This window comes from Natator depressus, chromosome 19 (assembly GCF_965152275.1).
Source record: "Natator depressus isolate rNatDep1 chromosome 19, rNatDep2.hap1, whole genome shotgun sequence".
Lineage (NCBI taxonomy): Eukaryota > Metazoa > Chordata > Testudines > Cheloniidae > Natator > Natator depressus.
This window is the reverse complement of record NC_134252.1, coordinates 9,546,417-9,569,808: the sequence shown is the minus strand read 5'-3', so window position 1 is coordinate 9,569,808 and position 23,392 is coordinate 9,546,417. Positions and strand designations below refer to the sequence as shown.

The window sequence follows — 23,392 nt, the reverse complement described above, 5'->3', positions numbered from 1 at the left end:
TTAGAACCCCACCAGAACCGTGAGGCTCAGCTGCATGGATGGAGTGCTCCAGAGTGAAGGAGATTCCTGCAGCTCTGAGGTGGTGGTGGGGACCAGGTCTTGGGCACTGGCATTCACTCTGGGGCACAGGGGACATCCATTAGGTACAAACAGCATCACTCTCCAGTCCTGCTCTCACACTAGGGTCAGCTACATCCTCCTTCCTTGGTCTGTAATAGAAGGTTAGTCACAGGCTTCCCTCACGCTGCTCTCCTGGATCCATGCTAAAAGGGTAGCGAGAAGCATCTCCCAACTTGCTTTGTGCTGGCTTGAAAGGGATCGCTCGGTACATGCTCTCTGGCCTGTCTTGCTTTTCCTAGCCTCTCACTGTAGTTGCTGTCCAGAGACCTTGAGTAGGTGAAGCTGTCACACCCCTTCCAGAGTTTCTCATGGAGTTATACCCGTTTGGGCCAATGGATTTTTAACTGGGAAGTCCTACCCCATCCACTGACCACCCCAGCACCTGTCCTTGCTCCACCCTTCCACTACATGTAACTAAGCTACTAAATGAAAGGCTAGAACTTCTCCCTGCAGCTCTACCAGAGCTCGTGACAGAAGGCTGGGGAACCTACTTCCATACGGGAGGCTGGAATCTAAACTTCAGTGGGATGTCTCCCACTTTACACAGAAGCGAGATCATAAAGTAGGATCTGCAGGAACTGAGGCTGAAAGGCTAGAAGGCATCCTCCCAGGCCAGGGGTAGAATCCACCTTGGTAGCTTACTAGTCACCCTGCTTATGAGATTTCCAACAAGAGGTTTCCAGACAGCAATTTCCACATCACTGGCTGCACTTGTGTCCCCCTGTCTAAACCAATGTGATGGGGTATGACAGGCGGAATGCGCTGCATTGACAGCGAGAGAGGATGTTACACATGGTTGACTGAGCCCTTTTATCATCATCTCCCCCCGCCCAGCTCAGCTAGGAGCGGTGCATCATAGGATAGCAAAACAAGCTGGAACAAGGTCATTGCCGATTGCTGTTATATAACAATGCGCACAATGAGATGGCTGGGACCTAAATCATGCTGTTCAAGTATAGATTAGAAAGGGGAATTTTTCAAGAAGTCCAGACTGGCTGACATTAAATACTTAATTGCAGCAATTGTGCGAGGACACCGTCATGGAGAGATTAGTACATGTCTCTTCCCACCCACCAGGGACAGGTACACTTCACCTTCTCAGACAGCATCAGGCTAATCTCCACACCCATCACCTCTCTGAACATTTCTACAGCTGCGACCCGCTTGCTAGGTTTATGCTGCTAACAGGGAAGGCTAGATGTTAATACAAGACATTTCTAAATTTTGATATCTATCTCACCCTCCTTTATACCTGGGGAGGAGAGAACAGAGGAAATCATTTGGTGTTTGTCAAATAAATCCCTTTATATTAAGTGACCTGCTTGTCTCATCCTTTTGCCACCCCAACTCCATGTGGCCAATAGAGTATACACGGTCAGGTGAGAAAAATATTACAAAGGCCTGGGGTGGGAGAGATGGTCTCCCCACCCTTGGGGGGGGGAAGAGAAGTGAAGATGTTTAATTTCCACTGATGCACTGCAGTGGCTGGCATTAGCTGAACTTGCTTTGCAGGGACTTACAGCAGACAGTGGCATTCCCCACATTCCACCCTGCAGATCCAGAGATTATCCTAACACAGACTGTGTGTTTTCTAGAAAGTGCCTCACTGTTTGCGGGGCTCAAGCCAAGTACCCAGCTATGCTGTGGCAGCATATTGGCACATGCCAGCCAGTAGTAGCCTACATCTGGTGGAACAGGGCTGAATTTGTTAGTCCCCTACTTGTAAAGTGGGTCAATGCGGACTCTGCCTACCCTCTGCATGTCCCTCCTCTTAGGTTACTGATCTCATCAAACACAGCTCCCTGGCTGGAAGGAGATCTCCCACAATCAAGTGACTGTCAGTGGGTTTTAAACAGTTTCATATGCAATTTGTATCCATCCCTAACAATGTGATGAGGTTGGGATCAGCTGGGTTGGGGATGTCTTTCAGCGGACTCCTCTTGATAGAAGAGAAGGGAAGGAGCTTAGTAAGTCATCCTCCCATACCAGGGAAGAGTTAACTAGACACACGAAGAGGGCAGAAAGGAAATTGTTTGAGATGTTAGAACATCTGCCAAAGGAAATATATTAAGAATAAATATAGCAGTGAATTTAGCAGTGACCAAGCTGGAGGCTGCTCAGACCTCTTATCTAGGTGCCCCACAAATGAAAGGATAGGCTACTTCAACCAATTAAATTCAAACAGTCATAATGAACAATCAAGCTGGTGGGATTAGCCCCGTCCAGGTAGCTGGATGGTGAAAGGGATGTTTTTGCTAACAATTCAGCTCAGCTCATTTTTCAAACTGAGTCCCTACAACTCAATCAGGATCAAACTGGCAAGGAATGTTCTATGGCTCATTTAGCAGCTGCCAGCTTGTTTATTAAAATAGTTTGATAGATGATTACAGAGGTCACACTCCTCAAGAGCTGCATCCACTGCTTAAGATACTAAACACAAAAAGAAAAGACTGTAACAATCAGGTCAATATCACCAGGACGCTGGTCATCCTTTCTTTGGACCTCTAGCTGCACTGTATGTCCATGTTGCCAATGAGAACATAATGCACAATATCTGCCAAACCAAGAGGGTCCAAAGGTCTCCACTGGCCAGTGCACTGCTCCTTGCTGAAGAATTAATGAGAACAGCTGAGTTAATTTTTATGCCTTGTTGCAGGGGGAGTGTTTTTAAAGACACTTGTTGAACTCAGAAAAGAAGCTGCCACGAAGTGGGGCTTTAAACAAGGGTGCTTTCTGATGGATCGGAGAACAATTGCTGGTCCTCCCTATTCAGCTGGATTCCTCCATTTCAAGCGGTTGAGTCTGTACTTCTATCTTCTTTGGAGGAATGTAGGATCCCATCCCAGCTGCTCTCTCTGCCTCCTGCTGGGTATACGGCTCCTCACTCAACTGCTTCAGTCTAAAAAAGAAAAAAAAAAAACCCAAGAGAGGCACATGGGTTGTGATCTGTAATGTTCCCCCTGTAAGGCTAGCACTTTAAAAACTACCACAAACTCAAACCAGTTAAAGCTGCACTTGACATTGCCAGGTACATCTAGACTAAATCTCAGGTGCTCAAATTTCAGAGTGGGATTGAAAAACAGCAGTGGCAAAGCTATCATTGCTGCACCACCTGTTCTGTGACTAAATGGACACTTTCAGCCACTAGCGGAATTACACTATCTTTAGAAGACTTACGAAGCCATGAAGACTGGTGGGGTGGGGAGAAGAGATGGGAAAAGAGATTTTTCAAGTAACTTTTTGAAGGGAAAGGGGAGTAGGGGATTTCTTATTCATAAGAACCCCAAATAAATCAGATTTTTTTCTTCATGCTAATAGGCTTCTAAGAAAAATATGCTCTCACAACAGAATTTACATTACCTTCTTTTGTGAACTTTAGATTTGAAATGTTCCTTCATGCTATTCAAATCGACAAAGTATCGCCTGTCGGGAGAGAAGAAAGACGTTCAGGCAGTTGAAAACAATCCTGCCCTTTCCGTGAAAGAGTCAAGCTAAGAACTAAACAGGAGGCTTTGCAGGCTCAGACCGAAGACAGAGCTGAAAGCTCAGGATACCAAAGGTCATTACTGACCAAACACTGTTTCTACCAGAAGGTGAGGAAAGGGGCCTGATGAAGTTAAGTATTCGGCCCCGGGCCCCGCTGTACAAACATGGGGGAAGGCAGGCAGGCTCGGGAGCCTCTTCCCGGTTAGCCCAGGGGACTGGGCCCTGGGAACACGCCCCTCACACCCCGCAGGCCAGGGGAGCCCCGGGGCCCCACGGCAGTTGGGCTCCCCCCGCCGCCGCGGAGGCAGGAGCACGAGCCCGGGTAGCGGGAGAGGCAGACAGACCGGGGGCGGGAGGGGCCCTTTGGACGCCCCAGCCGCCCCCCCCTCACGCGCAATGCCCCCCCCCCACTCTCACGCACGCGCAGTGCAGGCAGTAGTGCTGCGCGCTCCCGGGCATGTCGGGGTCCGGCTCCTGGTGCAGCAGCCTGGCCGCGTTGTCCGGCCGCAGGTCCCCGTGGATCTGGTCCAGGTCCCGGCGCCGCCGCTTCGCTTTCCACTGGCGGGCCAGGGAGCGCGCCTTGTGCGAGCCCGTGTGACGGGAGCTCCGCGGCGCCATGGCGCGGCTGGGAGAGAAAACGGAGCCGCCTCTTCCTCCCCTACTTCCGCTTCCGGCCGGCGCCGGCTTGTGACCTCATCACAGAGCGACCCCCCCTCCCGCTCCTGTCAGGGGAGCGAGCCTAGCGCGCATGCGGGAAAGGCACAGGGCCAGGGTGGGAGGAGAACTCCGGGCAGGCGGGGGCGGGGCTGGGCCACGCCCCCCTTGGCTCCCTGCAATGACCCCCCTCCCCCATCAAAATCCAAAATGGCTCCTCCTCGGGGTCGTGGCCACAATTCCCCCTCAGCTGCTGGGGGCGGGGGTATATTTCCCGCCTCTCTTGGGGAAGCCTCCTCTGATTGGCTGCTTTATCCTTTGCCGCCAATCAGGGCTGCTGTGGGAAGCGGGCTCTGCTTGCTCCCCTGCCCCAGCAGGCCCCATTCCGGGTAGGAGAAGGCACAGAGTTCGGTGGCTTGCGGCAGATTCGCGCTTCCCTGTCCTCCGCTCCTGCGACAAGGGGAGGGCTCTTGGGCCTGCTCCTCTCCCTCCCTGCACCCCCTCTCCCGGGCCTGCGTGGGGGGGGGGTGAACTGCAGGAGGAGCAAAGGTGAGCCAAGGTCGTCCCACCTCCAGCCCTTTCCACACCTGTGTTTACACATGGCAGCAAAGAAAAGGAAAGTCGACACCGAGAACCGTTCATTTAAAGCAAAGTGGACCGACGCTTATTGTTTTGTTTTGCCACCACGTCCAAAGGGTCGACCAGTATGTTTAATTTGTACAGAGACTGTGGCTGTTGTTAAATGTGGAAACCTCAAACGGCACTACGAAATGAAGCACATGGATTTTGACCACAAGTATCCACTGGGCTCCCAATTAAGATCAGACAAGATCGCTTCATTGAAGGATACATATTGAAGGCAAGTGATGCTTCCGTTGCCTTTTCCTGAGCACTGATACTATTTCAAAGGCTACTTGTGCTTAGGAAAAGGCAACTGGAGCATCACTGAGGTGTGTGTGGATAATGGCAAAACACAGGAAACCTTTTGCAGATGCAGACGTTATTAAGCAGTGCATGGTTACTACAGCTGAAATGCTTTTTTGCAGAGAAGAAAGACATTGTTGAGGCCTTCAGACAACTGCCGCTCTCAGACACAACAGCTATTAGGCACGCTGAGATGATGGCACAAGACTTTTTCAAGCAATTGCATATGAAACAGCAAATGGGAAAATTTTCCATGGCCGTGGAAGTGTCCCATATCATCAGGGACACAGCGCACCTAGCACTGTATGCCCATTTTTTTGATGGAGAGAATTTTGGGGAGGAGTTGTTGACCTTTATACTGCATAACTGTTGCACGCCAGGCAAAGATTTGTTTAATTCTGTTCAAACTGTTTTGTGTAATGAAGGTCTTGACGTAACTCAGATTGTGTCAATTGCAACAGATGGCGCTCCTGCCATGATCGGCACTCGCAGAGGGTTTGTGAAACACCTGCAAGTTCTGAACCCCAATTTGATTTGCTATCACTGTGTAATTCACCAAACCGAACTTTGTGCGAAGCTTAGCAATGAGTATGCGACTGTATGTCAGTGGTGATTAAACTTGTCAACTTCCTTCGGTCCAAGTCATCACTGCAACACAGACAGTTCAAAAGCTTTCTTTCAGAAGTATCTGCCAGTTACGATGACCTGTTGGTTCATAATGACATCCGCTGGCTGAGCAGAGGGCAACTACTAAGAAGGCTGTGGGAAATTTGAGTTCATGTGGAAGAATATCTACATAACATTCCAGGGAAAAAGGCAGAAGAGTGACATGTGGTTTTGAGGGATGCCGCAAGCATGAGCATCCTGGCCTTCCTTGTTGATTTGACAGGCCACTTAAATGATTTCAACTTAAAGCTACAAGGGTAAAATCACAACATAATGGATCTCCACATTAGTGTCCCCTCATTTCAAAACAAACTGAGTCTCTTCAAAAGTGATTTGGAACCTGGAGAGATGCTGCATTTCCCAACCCTGCTGAGCTGCTGGGACACTGCAGACGTTACTCGGGTGGCATCATCTCTGGACAGACTTCTTCAAAACTTCCTGCAGAGGGTTCCAGAATCTGAAAGCATTCACAACATCTTCCTGTGTGTAAGGAATCCATTCGTGGTACAAGCAAATGGCACTTAGTCTGATCAAGCAAAAGCATCCTTTCCTGATGTTGAAAAAGCAAAACTAAAGCAGGAGTTTACTGATTTACAAGCCAATGAACTGCTAAGGGTGCAGCATGTTGAAACTACAGCTGAAACTTTCTGGACTCCCCGTATCCACACTTGAGGAAGGTGGCATTTAACATTTGGAAAAAGTGGCAAAGAGTCCTGTGGCACCTTATAGACTAACAGACGTATTGGAGCATAAGCTTTCGTGGGTGAATCCCCACTTCGTCGGATGCATGTCTAACATTTTGACTATGTTTGGCTCGACCTACATGTGTGAATCAGCATTCTCAACAATGAACAACATGAAATCCCGTAATCGCTCTGTTCTGACTGATAATCATCTGCGCAATTGCCTTCGTCTTGCATTGACTGAACTCACTCCAGACTTCAAGGCTCTTGTCCAGCAGAGGACCTATCACTTTCCCCACCGATGACGAGCAGTATAATCATACATTATTCACGCATATTTTATTTTAAATTTGTACTGCTGTATAAAATTACATTTTCAATAGTGATATTGCAGTTTTAACAGGTATTTCACAGTAATTATTCATGATTCTTTTTTTTTTTAATACATGTAAGTGGGTGTGTATTTGTTATTGGAAAGACTTGAATCATAAAAGATAAAGAGTTCATGTGTACTAAGTGTTATTTTCTTTCATACTCTGATACTTATTAAATAAACCACAAAAGGCTTGAAAGTGTCAAATATGTTTTTCTATCTCTCTATATACATATATGCCTACAATAGTCTTATTTGACAAAACACATTCAAAACTTAAAACAGTTGTCTGAAAGTGTTTTAATGCTAATATTTGCATCGATTTGACATTTTCTCTATATATAATGACAGGTTTCAGAGTAACAGCCGTGTTAGTCTGTTCGCAAAAAGAAAAGGAGTACTTGTGGCACCTTAGAGACTAACCAATTTATTTGAGCATGAGCTTTCGTGAGCTACAGCTCACTTCATCAGATGCATACTGTGGAAACTGCAGAAGACATTATATACACAGAGACCATGAAGCAATACCTCCTCCCACCCCACTCTCCTGCTGGTAATAGCTTATCTAAAGTGATCACTCTCCTTAAAATGTGTATGATAATCAAGTTGGGCCATTTCCAGCACAAATCCAGGTTCTCACCCTCCGCCCCCCCCCCCCACACACAAACTCACTCTCCTGCTGGTAATAGCCCATCCAAAGTGACCACTCTCTTCACAATGTGTATGATAATCAAGTTGGGCCATTTCCAGCACAAATCCAGGTTTTCTCACCCCCCCCCCCTTTTTTCAAAAAAACACACACACAAACTCACTCTCCTGCTGGTAATAGCTTATCCAAAGTGACCACTCTCCTTACAATGTGTATGAAAATCAAGGTGGGCCATTTCCAGCAGAAATCCAGGTTTTCTCACACACCCCCCCAAAACACACACACACAAACTCACTCTCCCTTGGGAGAGTAGTCACTTTGGATAAGCTATTACCAGCAGGAGAGTGAGTTTGTGTGGGGGGGGGCGGAGGGTGAGAAAACCTGGATTTCTGCTGGAAATGGCCCAACTTGATGATCACTTTAGATAAGCTATTACCAGCAGGAGAGTGGGGTGGGAGGAGGTATTGTTTCATGGTCTCTGTGTATATAATGTCTTCTGCAGTTTCCACAGTATGCATCCGATGAAGTGAGCTGTAGCTCACGAAAGCTTATGCTCAAATAAATTGGTTAGTCTCTAAGGTGCCACAAGTACTCCTTTTCTTTTTGCGAATACAGACTAACACGGCTGTTACTCTGAAACTTTTCTTTTTTCTCTATGTACTTTCTCAAAGTCTCAGATGTAATTTATTACATCTTTCTTGGAGGTTATTTTTAGGTTATACAGTGGTTTGATTTTATTTTTCATTTAATGCACTAAAAATATAAGCAATAGGGTATATAACATAGAATTGAGATTGTATGTGTTCGTTGAACAGTGACACTTGGTGTGAAAAAAGTTTCTCTGGAGCCCGGACCTTGACTATACCTTGACCAAGAAACATGGACCTTGGCAAAAATAATTGACTACCCCGGTCTAAACACTAAGCACACTTTTATAACTCTGATACCTATTTTAACAATACTAATACACAGGTGAGGCAGACTAATTCCAGCTATGTATTTGTTAGTGTCCACGTGAGGCATGATGACCTATTCTGTTCATTCCCTCTGAAGCACCTGGCCTTGGCCACTGTCAGAAGACAGGATACTGGGCTAGATGGACCTTTGGTCTGACCCAGTTTGACGGTGCTGCCCGTGGGAGCCAGCTGAGGTCACTCAATTAGGGTGAACTGCAAACAAAACGGGGCAGACAAACCCCAAATGCTGGTGGATATTCCAATACTTAGATTTACCCAGCCAGCCCAAAACAGCTTCTCTAGCACCTCCCTGAGTACTCAGACGTCCAAATAATGCAGTTCCCTTAAAGTACCCAGCCTCAGGCCTCCCTCCAGATACATGTCAAACATAATGATAAATTCTGAAAATCTGATTTCATCAAATAAAAGAAAAGGTTCTCCTGACCCCAAAGGACCAAGCCCCAGACCCAGGTCAAATGATAACTCAGATATTACCCAAAATACACGCTTATAGTCAATTCTTATTAACTAAACTAAAATTTATTAAAAAAGAAAAGAGAGAGAGTGTTGGTTAAAAGATCAATATACAGACAGACCTGAGTTCAATTCTTGAGGTTCAGCTACACGACAGAGATGAGCTTGTAGTTGCCAAAAGTCCTTTTAGAAATAGTCCATAGGTTATAGTCCAATGTCCATATTCAGGGTGACTCCAGTCAGTGACTGGGGATCTCAATCCTTATGGCTTAAGGTTTCCCCCTCTTGAAACCCAAAGCAGATCTGAGATGAAGAAGGATCATGTCCCAAGGTTTTTATACATTTCCAGCAGCTTTTTGGCCTGAGAAAACAATAGGCTTAACTTTCCTTCTTCCAAACATCATGGCAATTAGCACAGGGTAATTTATCCATTAAACAGTTCAGATACAGGTTACACACACAACCTTCAAAGAGACATATAGACAATAATACAATTTCCCTCAAGTGTCTTCCTAAATACTAATACTTCTTTTGATCTTTGAATCAAAGCTATAGACAAGACTTGTTGGCTTACATCCCAAGACCTGAACAAACATCTACCCTTCTATCTCTAACAATACAGGCTTGCATTTCAAAGCTCTATTCATTTACGTATCTTCCTAACCAGTCTCTCAAGTTTGGCCGTGGGTCAGGTCAGTCTGTGAGTTAATTAACTCTTTCTGGCCCTGTCACCTTTCAATGAGATATTATCAAAAAGAAAAGGAGGACTAGTGGCACCTTAGAGAGTAACCAATTTATTTGAGCATAAGCTTTCGTGAGCTACAGCTCACTTCATCGGATGCATGAGATACTATATTACACTCATAATGTCACACCCAGTATGGCCGTTCTTATGTTCTAATGTACTTCACTTTCTGCTTGAAACCACACTGGGCCCTGCCCCTTGCTGTATATAAACAGCTGTAACCTCCCACCCCCGAGGTGGGCATGCCTGAGTGGTGGATGAATGATCTCTATAAATAAACTCTTTAAGGCAGCTTGGCTGAATGAAAAGCGATACAGACACGTGCAGTTCGTCGCAGTATTGCACCCTTACAGGGAATGATCTGGAAAGCCCGAAGAGAAAGAAAGTTCTTTTTGCAGATACAGACTAACACGGCTGCTACTCTGAAACCTGAACACACTCAGTGAGTCTGACTTTGGCTTTGCATTTCAATGAAATCAAAAGCAGGCTTTTGTGGGATGGCAGCTTAAAGTGCCATCACCAGGTCCTGTCTGATGTGTTTAAAGCGTTTGGCAGGAAATAACAAACCTAGAAACGTGGTTGTGGGTCTTGATTTTCTGAGGTAATAGCGTTTGATTGGGGTGTGTAAATTCGCCTGCAGTGTCTGCAACCTTCCCCTGCAAGGGGAGAATCTGATACTGACTAGAGAACCAGTGACCCACCTGTTCTGCTCTCTCTGCCCAAGCAGAGTGAGGGTCAAAAGGTAAACAACACAGTGAGGGGGTTTTAACCTGAGGGTGACCTTTGGAACGGGGAGGTGCATGGCTGCCACTTTGGGTGAAGTCACTGGTGCACTGAGCTGGGGGGTTCTCAGCATGACTAAACTCCACTGTAGATGGGTGTCTTAATGGCATGAAGGGCAGCAAACATGGAGTCGTGCATGTTGGATACACCTGTCAATCCACAACAAAGAAGCAGCCGTCAGTCAGCTAGCCACCTGTGATCACATTACCTCTCTGCTTAGGAATCAATAATACATACAGTCACATAGCAATGGCAGACAGGCCTCTTGTCATTAACACAGTGCGGCTCAGGTAGGGTGGCAAAACAAAAGACACCCCCGTACCAGACATCAGGGTCTTGCCACTCCAGAACACCAGTGGCCATCTGCCTCCATGTCCGTTCATCTCATATGTGGCAGGCAAGAAGCCCCTTCCTCGTAGACTGTAGCTAGCTGCCCTGTTTCTACTCCAGCTTCAAGTTCTCCTCCCTTGTTTGCAATTTGCATAGACCCAGCTCCAAAAAGCTTTCAGTCCCTGAACGGAAATTAAATACGTGAATGAGAAGAGATGGGTTTGCAGGGCTGGCGACTCCTAAGGAATAATTTAGCTTCCGGACACTATTTTCAGCTGGTTGCTGAGATACTGTGTTCCAGGCGCCCCTTCTCAGAGGGGATCTGTTACAGGCCACAAACAATGAAGTGTAACGCAAGAGCTCAGCCAAGCTGGGATGAGACTGTCTGCAGGACCCGGGAGGGGGTGGGGGCCATGCAAGGACCTCACCCCTGGGAGCTGAAAGACTACAGGGGCAGGGGAACAGAGAGTAGGCAGGAGACAGACCTTTGTTGCAAAGGGACATAGATGCTGGCTGGCCAGGCACAGACTCACGGAGCGGGATGGAGCAGGTAGCTGTGGCCCAGGAGAGAGCCCCCTTTGGGAACAAGACAGAGGGGATGGATGAGGGGCTAGAGAGAATCTTTTCCTGGAGGCAAGATATGGGGGGAGCTGAAGGACAGGGAACAGCCCCTCCAGGATCAGGCGGATAGAACTCCCCGCAGGCCCACCGGCCCTATGTCTAGGAGCCCACTGGCATTCTGGGTCAGACCCGGATCGAGTTCCTCTTTGTGGTCTGAACATAGGAGGCCCCTGCAATTTTAATGAAGACACCAGATCTCAGCAGGCACCCGCCTGTACCAGGTGCGAGTTTGCAGCATTCTCCAGCACCCGTCAAGTCCCCGATTCCCCGCAGAGCCCTCGGAGCAGCTGGGTGTAGCTGTGCAATGGCACCCCACCCCAGCCCTAGGCACGCGGGGCACAGGAGCTGAGCCAAAGGCTGCCAGGCACCAGACAGACAGCACCACCTAAGCCACAAGGAGCCTGCTTGTCTGGGCCTCTCCTGCTACCGGCTGTAGGAGGGCGGCTGCCCTGGGACTCAGGGCCAACGTCCCGGCCGTCACCATGACTCAGGGATTCTGGAAAGTCTACAAGTCCAAAGTGCTGCAGAGTCTGGGCAGCGAGGGGCAGGAGGGGGAGTTCCACGAGGAGGTAGGGACGGCCCTGGCAGGGGCCTCGGGTCTCTATCGCTGCCCACGGGGGCACGCACCAGAGGTTCCCAGCTTTACTTCCCTGCACCCCCGGGGTCCCTGCCCAGCCCCTGGCTTCACGCTCTGGTACCCTACGCCCCCGGGATCCCCACCCAGCCCCCGGCTCCACCCACTCTGGTACCCTGCGCCCCCGGGATCCCCGCACAGCCCCCGTCTCCACCCACTCTGGTACCCTGCGCCCCCGGGATCCCCACCCAGCCCCCGGCTCCACCCACTCTGGTACCCTGAGCCCTCGGGATCCCCGCCCAGCCCCTGTCTCCACCCACTCTGGTACCCTGAGCCCTCGGGATCCCCGCCTAGCCCCTGGCTGCACCCACTCTGGTACCCTGCGCCCCCAGGATCCCCACCCAGCCCCCAGCTCCACCCACTCTGGTACCCTGAGCCCCCAGGATCCGTGCCCAGCCCCCGGCTCCACCCGCTCTGGTACCCTGCGCCCCCAGGATCCGTGCCCAGCCCCCGGCTCCACCCACTCTGGTACCCTGCGCCCTCGGGATCCCCGCCTAGCCCCCGTCTCCACCCGCTCTGGTACCCTGCGCCCCCGGGATCCCCACCCAGCCCCAGCTCCGCCCCCTCTATCCCTTTGGCACAAGCCTCCCCCACGCCACGTTGGGGTTTATTCATCGATTCCCAGACTCAGAGAGGCACAGTGCAGAGCACGGCCACTGCTGCTGCCACGTCTAGTCTCTGGCAGGCAACTGCCCCCGGGGCCCCTCGTGCTGTGGCCACCACGCTACCTGCTGCTGCTTCTCCTTGTGCTGTTCCTCCCCCTGCTGCTGCTGTTGCAGCCTGTGGCAACCAGTCACTCTCCGGTGCCCCGTGTTCGTGCCCCGGCATCCGCCAGCCGCTTCAGCCGCTCTCCTTGGCTTGCCCGCCCTGCCCCGGTTTTTGGCAGGGATCTGTGTTCTGGGCGCTGACAAATCGTCCAGTCAGAAAGAAAAATCAGATCCGAGTAATTTGGAGAGTCTTGGGGTGGGGCAAGAGCGATGGGGTTCGTGCCCTTCAGCGCAGAGAAATACAAACCCAGCCCTGGCCCCGTGAACTCAGCACTGCTTGTTACAGGGCAGGGAGAAGGACCAGTCGGGGTGGAGGGATTGGAGTGAAGGGGTGGGTACAACTCCAGAGCTGGTCGGTGCTATGAAATGAGGGAAACCCATTTCTAGGGGTCACTGAGCTCGGAGCAGAGAAGATTCTTGTAGCATGGCAGATGGGGCATGGAGAGACCTCGCCTGGGCACTTTATCTTCAGTGTGGCCAAATAGTGTAAATTTTGGTGTTTTCCTTAAAGCCCCAGCTCCTGGAGTCAGGTGATAACATGAGACTCTCCGCTTCCCATCTAGTCACATAAGGTAGTTTGAAGCAGGCCCAGATTAGCCAATGTGAACTCAGTGCACTTGCACAAGGCCCCCATCTCAGGCAGGCCCCCAACCACTGGGCAAAAAATTGGTTATGGTAGAAGTGGGGGAGGATCAAGCGCCACGCACTCAGGTTTGGCCCAGCACCCCCTAGACAGACCCTGCAGCCCTAGGCAGCTGCCTTGTTTGCCCACAGCTAGTCTCTAGCTAACTGAACTGTCTAGGTGAAGGCAGGTGGGGAGCCCACATTTTCATAGTGTGCAGGGCCCCCAAATTCTTTAATCCCGCCCTGGTTTGAGGGCTTGACCTGATTTGTTGGAGAAGGGGAGCGCAGAAGGGAGCTTCTGTTCAGTAGGGAATAGACAGGAGATGCCACAACACCGAGCCTGGGTCAAACACAAGGACAAGGGACTCCGCTAGGACCAGGGCCAAACGACTGAGGAAGTCTGGTGGAAGCTCCTTGCACGGGGAATAGTTAGTGCATGGACCAGACCAAGACCAGAGGCAGCAGCTAGAGGAGGAGGAGAAAAAAGTGAATGGGGTGAGGGGAGTCAAGGGGGTGAGAAATCCCGTTGCTAACTCCACTCACCCAGGGACAGAGCCAGCCGGTCTTTCCAGGTGCTGCCCCTGCAGCTGTTCACACGGCCCTCCTCTCCACACGCTGCTGCCCCATGGCTGATACTGTGAGTTTGTTTCAGAGGGATAACCCCGAGCTGGTGGAAACCACAGATGCCCCAGTTCTGATGGAGGAGGGATCGAACCCCATCTCCCAGCTGGCACGAAGGGTAAGGCCTCCCATCTTAGGCGACCCACCTGCGTCCCAGAGCTGCCGTCTGTCTCTTAGCACCATACCTCTGGCACCAGTCACCACACCCCAGCCGAACTGGCCGGGGGGATTTTCTGCTCACTGGGATTGTTTTCAGGAGTTTCTGCGGGTTCCAATCTACCCTGAAGATTCGCCTGGCTTTCTGTCACCCCCACTCGGTGCCACCGCATCTTAGGGTTGCCAACTCTGACTGAAGCTATTCTGGGAGATTTTTTTTTGGCCCCCCAACTTGACGTAATGTCATTTTCTTAAAATATCCCATTAATATCTCCTGAATGGCTTTCAATAGCCACCGGGAGATCGATGCCGATTCCGGGAGATTCCCGGCCAATCCTTGAGGGCTGGCAACCCTACTGTATCAGTTCTCCGAGGGGAAAGCCAGATGCGGGATTTAGTGCACAATAATGTGTTGAGGGAGAGCAGGGGAATCAAACCAGGCTATTATAAGGAGGCCGCAAGCCCCCTGACCCTAATACCAGGCCTCGCCCGGCCGCAGGTTTCTTTAATGAATGTGAATTAGCAGAGACAGGTGCGTTTGATTTGACCGTAGCCTGGTCTTTCTTCCACGTGTCCTTAAAGAAACAGACCCCCTCCAAAGGTGGACAGCAAAGCACCAGTACTAGTGCAGAGCCCGGCCTAAGGCAAAGAGGCCGCAGATAATGGAAAGGGACTGCAGACTGCAGACAAGAGGGGAAAAAAGTCACTTGGTTGCCCACATCCCCCTCAGGGGCATTGTGCCTGTCTGCTGGAGGCCCTGATCACACCCTGGCATGGGGCCTGCTTCCCCCAGTCTGCTGTCGGATCAGAGGCTTAGGTGCTCACAGAGCACCGAGCACCCCAGAAATTAGGTGCGGTGGTGTGGCCCTGGGTGCCCAGCTGTACCCGGACACCCATTACTCTGGCTGCATCTTCCCTCCAGAGTCAGCCTTCCCCTCCCTGACCCAGCCGCACTGGCTCTGATCAGTCTCCAGCCAGCCCTGCTCGAGCTGGTCAAACCTTCGCCCCTTTACCATCCTGATGGGCAGAACTCCCCGTGGGCCGAGACCTCACGCGGCACCAAAAGGCCTTCTTGCTGCAGTGGGTGGGTGGCAGATGCCCATAAACAGGTGGAGGGGGTGGTTGAGTGTCATGGGGGACAGGCAGTGTGAGCGTGGAACCTGGTCATTTGCTGTCATAATGTCTGTGCTGTCCTTATAGTACCGAGGTGGCCCAGTCCTGGACCCGGGCCCCATGGCGCCAGGTGCTGTACAAATACAGACCAGAAGGCTGGTTCCTGCTCCAAAGAGCCTACACCCAGGCTAACAAAGACAAAAGGCAAATGCCCCCTCTCCTCTGGGCTCCAGGGGTCTCTGCCAGCTGTTCCTCACCCACTCCTCACCCGCACAACGGCCAGTGAGGTCACTCAAAGGGGGGCATGGAAAACAAGGGGGCAGTGGGCATGCAAGGGCTGAGCGGGGCAGAGACCCCTCTTCTGAATCGCCTAAGCTGGGACGAGTGGCTGGCATGGAGACAGGCACTGCTCTTTTGGGGGAGGGGGGATAATGCTGAGGGTGAGAGAGGAGGAGGGTGACGCTTTGTGGGGTGCGTCCGTGAGGCTAGTCTGTGTGTGGTGGAGGAGGAGGCAGAGGAAATAAATTCCTGCTGCGTCAGTCACATGGAGCAAAGCTCTGGGGCCCGTTGACATTCCCAGGGGCCCATGTGAGCTCGGCCGAACCACACTAGCTCCACTCCTGCCTGGACCCGGGCAGCTTCACTGACCAGTCGTTCCCTCCCTTTGCTCTGCAGGTCCAGGGGGCTGGCGCCAGAGGCTGGAGGACCATGTCGTCTCTGTTCAATAGGGAGGATGAGCACAAGCTGCTGACCCCCGAGCCCTGCGCTGACCAGTAAGACTGACGCTCGCGTCTGCATCGTAGCGTCCCCGTCGGGATCCCGTCCTTCTAGGCAGTGCCCAGCTAGTCATGGCCCAGCTTATGGTAGGGCTGAGGATCTGCCACAGGCCTGAGGACCAGGACGAGGGGTGGCTTGGGGTGAGACTTCAGGCAGCGAGGTACAAGCGTATCTGGATTTCACCCCCCCAGAGCAAGGATGAGTGTACGGCCCTGTACACCTGAGCTCTCAGCCAGGTGAGGGGTCCTCTCAAGTCCAGTAACCCTGTTGTCATTGACCTGGATTCCAGAGAGGGCTTATGACTAAATTCAGCCCTGCTGTATGTGGACCCCACTCCCATTGAGATCAGTGAGAGCTACACCTGCTTACCCCATGGCTGAGTCTGAACCCGAAACTGTGTCCAACAACAGCGCCCTCGGCTATCTTCCCGCCCCTGCCGCTACTAGCCAGAGGACATGATGCACGGGCCACTCAGGTGGCCGCAGGTGAAGGCAAGAGAACCACACCCTGCTGTCTTGTCCTGGTCATGTCCATGTGGAAATCTGTCCCCGTGGTTCCAGTGCTGGATGCAAAGTGTTTAGATCGAGAGGCATTTCCTGGCCCCGGAGCCGGCATAGGAGGAGAGAGAAGAAAGGCGCTGGAGATCCACCAGGTGCCTCAGTCACACTGTAGAAAAGTTACCCAGTTCTCATGGGCTCCTTTGCCTGAGTGGAGACCGTTTCAGCCTCCTGCCGGGGCAGCCTTGGCTCAGCCCCAAGAGCCGGCAGCTCTGCAATAAGAAGTTCCCTGTCCCACACCCTGGGGCACAACGTGCAGATCCTCCCGAGCCAGGAGAGTTCAAAGCCCCACGTTCAGAGCATCCCCCAGTCACATGTGCACGGCGATCCTTGAGCCCTGCAGCCAGCTTGTTCACCCCCAGTGCCCACATCGCTTCCGCTGTGTCTATAAAATCCAGACCCGGGCTGGTGCCTGTGTTCTGGCCCTGCGCCTGGGAACGGGGGCTAGGGTTTGGGTACCCCCCCCGCCCGCCTTATGAGAAGCCACGCCCTTCTCAACAAGGCTGGTTCAATAACATCTGCTGAAGGGAAGCCTGTGGCTCAGGGATTCTCATTAAACTGCAGTCACGTCTGTGCGAATCAGCCTCTCTCGCTTGCACTCTAGCAGCCTGCCAGACACCAGGACTCAGCATCCTGTCTCTGCCCCTCCCTGGATCATTTTGTCTGCCTGCGCCTTTCCTACACAGGCTCAGTCTCTTCCCTGTATGCTGCAATACTGCCCGACACCCTCTTGCTGCTCATCTCCTTCTCTTTCTCTCCTTGACGCTCTCCCCCTTCCCGTCTCTCCTGTGTGTGTCGGGATCTTTATGCTCAGATGCTCCCCACCCCCTAATCTCCCCCTCTCTTGCTTCCAGCCCCCTGGCACCAAAGCCAGCAGAGTCGCCCTCTGCAGAGAAGATGACTTCAGGGTTCTGGGATGTCTTTGCCGCCAAGTGGCAGCAGGCCTCTGCGCTGGACAAGAAGACGGCCCAGCCGGAGATCAGCGAGCCAGCGGCCGAGTTCAGCGGGGCGCCCGGGGAGCCCCCCGGAGAGAAGGCCTCCTATTCTAACAACGGCAGCAGCCTCCGGGAGCCAGAAGAGGGCGCCTTCAAGTGGGGCTTCCTGGTCAGCAAACTGGCTGAGATAAGGAATAAAAATGCCCCCAAGAGTAACTAGAGCGGAAGGACCTTTCCCATCAGCCTCAGCACAGGGCCCCTCACTCGGGAGGAGAACACCCAGCACTGTAACCCTTCCAGTCACTGCAAAGGACCCCCCAGCAGCGCCGTCAGCCTGGAACACCCACAGCGTGGCTGCAGCATCCCACCCCCTCCGCCCCAGCGTCTGTCCCTGTGAGCTAAGGGGCTGGACTGTTCAGTGTCTGACACCCTCACCCTCTCCCAGCCTGCCCTGGGGTGGAGAGACTAGAGTGTCTCACATCTCCAAGTTCTGTGGTTCACTGGGGGACCTTGGTCTCCATGGGCTTTGCTCACAGTGACGCCCTCTGGGCCTGCGCACGTGGCCGGGCACGGGGAAGTCAGCACTCTGAGGCTGAAGGAGGGACCTGCAGGGTTCGCCTGCCTTGGAGCCTTGCTCGCCTCGCCTTGGGCCAACAGCGGCACTTGGGTTGGGAGTGCAGGGCTCGGGGTAGCATCTTGGGGACACAGGGGAGGTCCAGCCAGCACCCATCAGGCCCAGGAGACTCAAGTAGGTAAAGCATTGAAACAGCTGAAAACACCCCCCGTGGATCACCCTGGTGCAGCTCTGGCCTCTTTGCAGGGTATGGATGAGGTCCCCACTGCTGGGAAGCACTTGTCAGAGCGAGGTCTCCACTGAGCTCCCCCCTTGTGTTCTGTACCGTTTGCACTGTCGGGGGAGAGATTCTGGGACCACTCCAGTGTGTAACGCCTCTCCCAGGGCTAAGCATTCCCTGCCCGTACTGTACAGCCTGCTTGCAGCCTAGCGGTTAGAGCAGGGACGTGGGTTGCCAGGTTCTTGTCCCTGCTCTGCTATTGACTTGAATTGAGTGACTCTGGGCAAGTCCTGTAATCTCTTTGCACAATATCTGAAATCTGAGCAAGAGCCTATCTGCTACCTCCCAGGCATGGCGTGAGGTGACTGGGCTGATCCTGCCCCACGGACTAAGCAATTAATGTACCTAGAGCGCTTTGTGATCCTTGCATGGCTGGAGTGGTGGAAGCCCATAGCCTGAGGAGCTGCAGTTCTGCGTACTGGGATTTCCCATACCTGGCAAGCCAAGGCTTTCAGAAGTGACCAGAGACTGTGGGTGCCGAGCCTGGGAGACCTTAAGGGGGCCCAGTTTGTTGAAAGAGCAGAGCACCCACCTCAGAAAAGCCAGACCCTCTTTAAAGGTGGCTCCATTTGGATACCCTGAAAATGAAAAACCAAAGATCACTAGGCGCTTTAAAGATCTTGGCCGTGGTGGCTTCCTTCCTAACTCGTGTCTGAAAGCCTGGCTGCCCTGGTTACACTTTCTTTGGCCAAAGCCTGGATAAGAAGGAGCAGGTTCTTCGCACCTCTGGGTTAGTGTTTGGCTAAGGAGTGCCAAGAACTCACCCTCCAGCAGGAGGAGTTCTGGAATTAGGTGTTCATGGTGCTGCCCTGAAGCTTGTCAATTACTGATCCACAGATCCTTGTAAGGCCTGGATCGCCCAGCCCCAGGGAACCGACCCAGCCAAGCTTCCCTGCATGAAACTCTGTTTCTGGGACTCAGACCCACCATCACATGTGGATGGGGGCTGCAGTTTGACTGGCTGGGGCATTTGCAGCGTGCACATGAGTAAGGCGTTTTCCTGCCGCTGTGCCTGTTTAACACTGACGGTGTCATTTGCAGTGAGTTTCAGCTGATCTTTATCATATGTAGAAGTGTACGAAGTAAAGATCCCTTCCCTCAACCCCCTTTTCCACAATCCGAGGCCATTGCTCGGCCTGGGATTATTTCTTTGTGTCATCTCTACGGCGCTCAGCGTCAAGCTCAGGGCTGCACTGCAAAGGACAGTCACCCCTTTGCAACCAGAAAGGTCTTCACATTTTTACTCAGTATGGTTGCAGAGTAGCTGAGCCCCAGGGGGAGCATTTAGCAACAGGGCCAAACGTCCCCTTGCTTTACTGAGCAGTCTAGTGGAAAAACAGCCTGGCAAACCAGACAACCTGGGCCAGATCCTCAGCTTGTGGAGATTGGCATAGCACTAGTGATTTCAATGGAACTATGGTTATTTACACCCACTGAGGATCCACCCCCTGAGTCCGAATGAGATGAGTTTAGCATTCTCTGCTTAGTCCCTGGGGGATAAGCTGCTGCACGCACTAAAGCTCCAGCGGAAACTGGCCCCGAGCCGACCTGAGAGTGACTTACCTGGGAGCCTGGCAGAGGGAGAACGTTCACCATGTCAAGGGCCAGGTAATTCACAGAGCACGACCTACATCATGCCTGTAGATACACAACCTTGGAGTCCATGGCGGCTGTTTAAGGACAGTATAGAGCCACCCCTCTAGGATGGGATTAGCAGTGAGATAGGTCCATCGCCCCCAGCTCAGAACGGATAACCTAGAGGGGCAGGTTCCCTCTCCCCTCACCAGGCCTATGCAGCCCCCTCTCCTGAGCTGCTTTCCAATGGGGGAACCCAAGAAAGAGAGAGACCAGCATAGTGGGCCGATGGACTGCGAGCCACTCGCCCACCGGGTTCTCTCAGTCTCTGCTCTGGCATCAGAGAGTTGGCCACCAAGAGAAATTTAAGACAGATTCAGTTCCTGCATGGACCGCATGACATCCTTTCAACCATCTCTACAATCGTGCACAGGCCAACCAAGCCCTACTCCTCCTGGGGAAGAGTTCACCTTTCCTGCACCCAGAGATGATTCATAACTGTTGACAGCAGAGGGGGGGACGGGACACACAATGTAAAGGTTCTGGTGGCATGCAGCGGGGTTCAGGACAGGGTATATAAAACCTGGCAGAAATTGGGGGGGGGAACATGACCCCCACTTGCACCCCCTGTCCCATGCAGTGCCTCTATCTGCATCTGACCCTGAGGTGCAGGTATTTCTTTCTACACAAAGAGCAAGGCTTACAGAGCACATGAGGAATATCATATGCTCAGGGAAGCCACCTCGCCCATCAGAGCCTCTCCGGCCTTCATTCTTCTCACTTCTGTTTTGCTTATGTATAAAAAAAGGGATAAAGACCAGGCAGGAGCTGGGATCTCTGAGGGCTGGACCAGGAGTGGCTTTAATGTAGCATGGTGCCTTGTTAACCTTCTTGCTAGTCCTGGGATATGGTGGGAATCCTCTATCCCAATAGTGCCCCACCCCTGCAATTTCAGGTTCAGAGGATATGGGATCCCACCCAAACTCCTGGCATGGGAGCTGGCCAATGAGGTTTTACAAAAGCACCTCCACCCCCTCCATATTGTCGCATCTCCACTTACAGAGCACGGGCCCAGCCAGCCCCTCGCCTGGCCTCTCAACTCCCACTCCTGGCACCAGCACAATGGGGATAGATTCCACATGAATCCTGCAGCCTAGCCCTTAGCTCCTGGCCCAATTTTACAGCCCTACCCCTCAGTCATTAATTTCTCGTTAACAATATAAAGCCTCCCCCAACCTCCCTCCTCCCCCAAGTCTGCGAAAGAGAAAGAAGATCAAAGGGGTAAACTTTAATAAAAGTCATCCTGACTCAGTTGTTGTTCCCAGAGCAGCCACTAGGTGTCAGTAAGTCTACAGCATGAGAAAAGAACTGATCAAACTTCTTCAGTTTTCATTCATAGAGTTCAGAGTAGCAGCCGTGTTAGTCTGTATTCGCAAAAAGAAAAGGAGGACTTGTGGCACCTTAGAGACTAACCAATTTATTTGAGCATAAGCTTTCGTGAGCTACAGCTCACTTCATCAGATGCATACTGTGAAAAGTGTAGAAGATCTTTTTATACACACAAACCATGAAAAAATACCTCCCCCCACCCCACTCTCCTGCTGGTAATAGCTTATCTAAAGTGACCACTCTCCTTCCAATGTGTATGATAATCAAGGTGGGCCATTTCCAGCACAAATCCAGGGTTTAACAAGAACGTCTGGGGGGGGGGTAGGAAAAAACAAGGGGAAATAGGTTACCTTGCATAATGATTTAGCCACTAAAGTGGTCACTTTAGATAAGCTATTACCAACAGGATAGTAGGTTTGGGGGGGGGGGGGGAGAGAAAACCTGGATTTGTGCTGGAAATGGCCCAACTTGATTATCATACACATTGTAAGGAGAGTGATCACTTTAGATAAGCTATTACCAGCAGGAGAGTGGGGTGGGGGGAGGTATTTTTTCATGCTTTGTGTGTATATAATAAGATCTTCTACACTTTCCACAGTATGCATCCGATGAAGTGAGCTGTAGCTCATGAAAGCTTATGCTCAAATAAATTGGTTAGTCTCTAAGGTGCCACAAGTCCTCCTTTTCATTCATAGAGTGTAAGGCCAGAAAGGACCGTTGTGGTCACCCAGCCAGACCTACCTAGCCCAGCTTCCAGGAGGCCTTACTAAGTGTAAACGTGTAGAACGCCAGGTACAAGCCCAAGAGTTCAGCAGTTCCAGCTGATTAACTTGAAGCATCATCTGCTCCTCTTGGCTGCAGCAGCGAGGATGTAACTTTCTGAAGGAGATCGGTGGCTAGCTCGAAGATCTCAGATTCAGGGCTGCCAGGCAGCTCCCAAACACAAAGCAGACAGGTGTTCGAATAGACAGGGACTGTCCCAGACAGTTTTTAAGGTGGATAGTGGGCCCCCCAGGTCTTCAGAGGGCCCCCTACACTAGTGAGATACTGAAATCCAGGTGTTATTTGCTAACAGTGCAGGCCAGGCGACAGAGGCACCTGGCTGTAAGAAAGGACAGCTCAAGCAATACAAAGATTAATTGCTATGACTCTGGGGCATTGCTATGCCCCAATGCCACAGGCATAGAGCCCTGTGGACCGAGGAGTTGGCAGTACTCCCGTACCGTGGGTCACAGGCCAAGCTGTTCAGGAAGCACAGTGCAAAGACAGAAGCGTGGATGGCCAGCGCTGTTGAGTGCTTGGCCTCCCACCCTGGCAATGTTATGGCTGCTATGAGCCGGACTGAGGCCCAACAAACTCATAACCCAAGACACTGAACAGGTTTTGGACTGTTCCAGTTTTCAGTCAATCATAAGAGGGGCTCCTTTCAACCCACCATCCTAGAGGCAGAGGCTCCATCTTGGGTCTCCACCTCTTTCCACTCTGAGGACTGCTCAGTTAAAGGGCCCTCTTGCCTCAACTTCCCACACCCAAGGAGCTCCCCTTCCATGGTCCACCAGAGAGAACCACTCTCCCGGTGGCCATTCCTCCCGGCCAGTTACAGGCCTTTCCGCTAGAGCCAGCGGTGGGGCTGGCTGGGAAAGTCCTAGAGGCATGAACCCCATCTGTGTTTTAAGTCAAGCGGAAGGTGTGACCCCAAGAGGCAGCTGCCACTGCCCATGTGGGGAGGGGGGGAGCAGAGGCCATGAAAGGAGTCGGTTGGTTCAGCACTCCCCTAAGATAACCTGACGACTCTTCCCCTGCAGATTAAAGGGAGCCATTAATCACGGCAGAGCTTCTGGAGCACAGCGGGTGCCAGAGCCCTCCTGCACCTGGAGGAGGAGGGCACAGGTCACGGGGGGTGATCGAGGCTCCTGAAAGGAGGAG

At 51.9% G+C, this 23,392-nt stretch overlaps 2 protein-coding genes across 2 annotated transcripts; one reads left to right on the top strand and one right to left on the bottom strand.

Moving 5' to 3' along the window:
• Positions 1-2,253: 2,253 nt before the first annotated feature.
• Positions 2,254-4,288, bottom strand: ZNF593 (zinc finger protein 593). The gene is made up of 3 exons (XM_074934203.1): positions 4,028-4,288; positions 3,481-3,543; positions 2,254-3,019 (listed from the first exon to the last, which is right to left on the bottom strand). Exons 1-3 carry the CDS (start codon positions 4,222-4,224, stop codon positions 2,890-2,892), a joined length of 390 nt encoding a protein of 129 aa, XP_074790304.1. The 5' UTR covers positions 4,225-4,288; the 3' UTR covers positions 2,254-2,889.
• A 7,658-nt stretch (positions 4,289-11,946) lies between these two features.
• C19H1orf232 (chromosome 19 C1orf232 homolog) lies at positions 11,947-19,582 on the top strand. Its single transcript, XM_074934417.1, has 4 exons — positions 11,947-12,033; positions 14,142-14,228; positions 16,055-16,152; positions 17,568-19,582. The coding sequence occupies exons 1-4, from the start codon at positions 11,947-11,949 to the stop codon at positions 17,866-17,868; spliced, it is 573 nt and encodes a 190-aa protein (XP_074790518.1). The 3' UTR covers positions 17,869-19,582.
• The last annotated feature ends 3,810 nt before the right edge of the window (positions 19,583-23,392 follow it).

What these genes read in the sequence shown, in the direction of transcription:
- C19H1orf232 (XM_074934417.1), top strand. Translation starts at nt 11,947, where the DNA reads ATGACTCAGGGATTCTGGAAAGTCTACAAGTCCAAAGTGCTGCAGAGT. An exon ending in AGGGGGAGTTCCACGAGGAG is followed by an intron (nt 12,034 to 14,141) that starts GTAGGGACGGCC and finishes AGTTTGTTTCAG; the next exon opens with AGGGATAACCCCGAGCTGGT. An exon ending in TCTCCCAGCTGGCACGAAGG is followed by an intron (nt 14,229 to 16,054) that starts GTAAGGCCTCCC and finishes TTTGCTCTGCAG; the next exon opens with GTCCAGGGGGCTGGCGCCAG.
- ZNF593 (XM_074934203.1), bottom strand. Translation starts at nt 4,224, where the DNA reads ATGGCGCCGCGGAGCTCCCGTCACACGGGCTCGCACAAGGCGCGCTCC. An exon ending in CACTACTGCCTGCACTGCGC is followed by an intron (nt 3,544 to 4,027) that starts GTGCGTGAGAGT and finishes CTCTCCCGACAG; the next exon opens with GCGATACTTTGTCGATTTGA. An exon ending in TCTAAAGTTCACAAAAGAAG is followed by an intron (nt 3,020 to 3,480) that starts GTAATGTAAATT and finishes TTTCTTTTTTAG; the next exon opens with ACTGAAGCAGTTGAGTGAGG.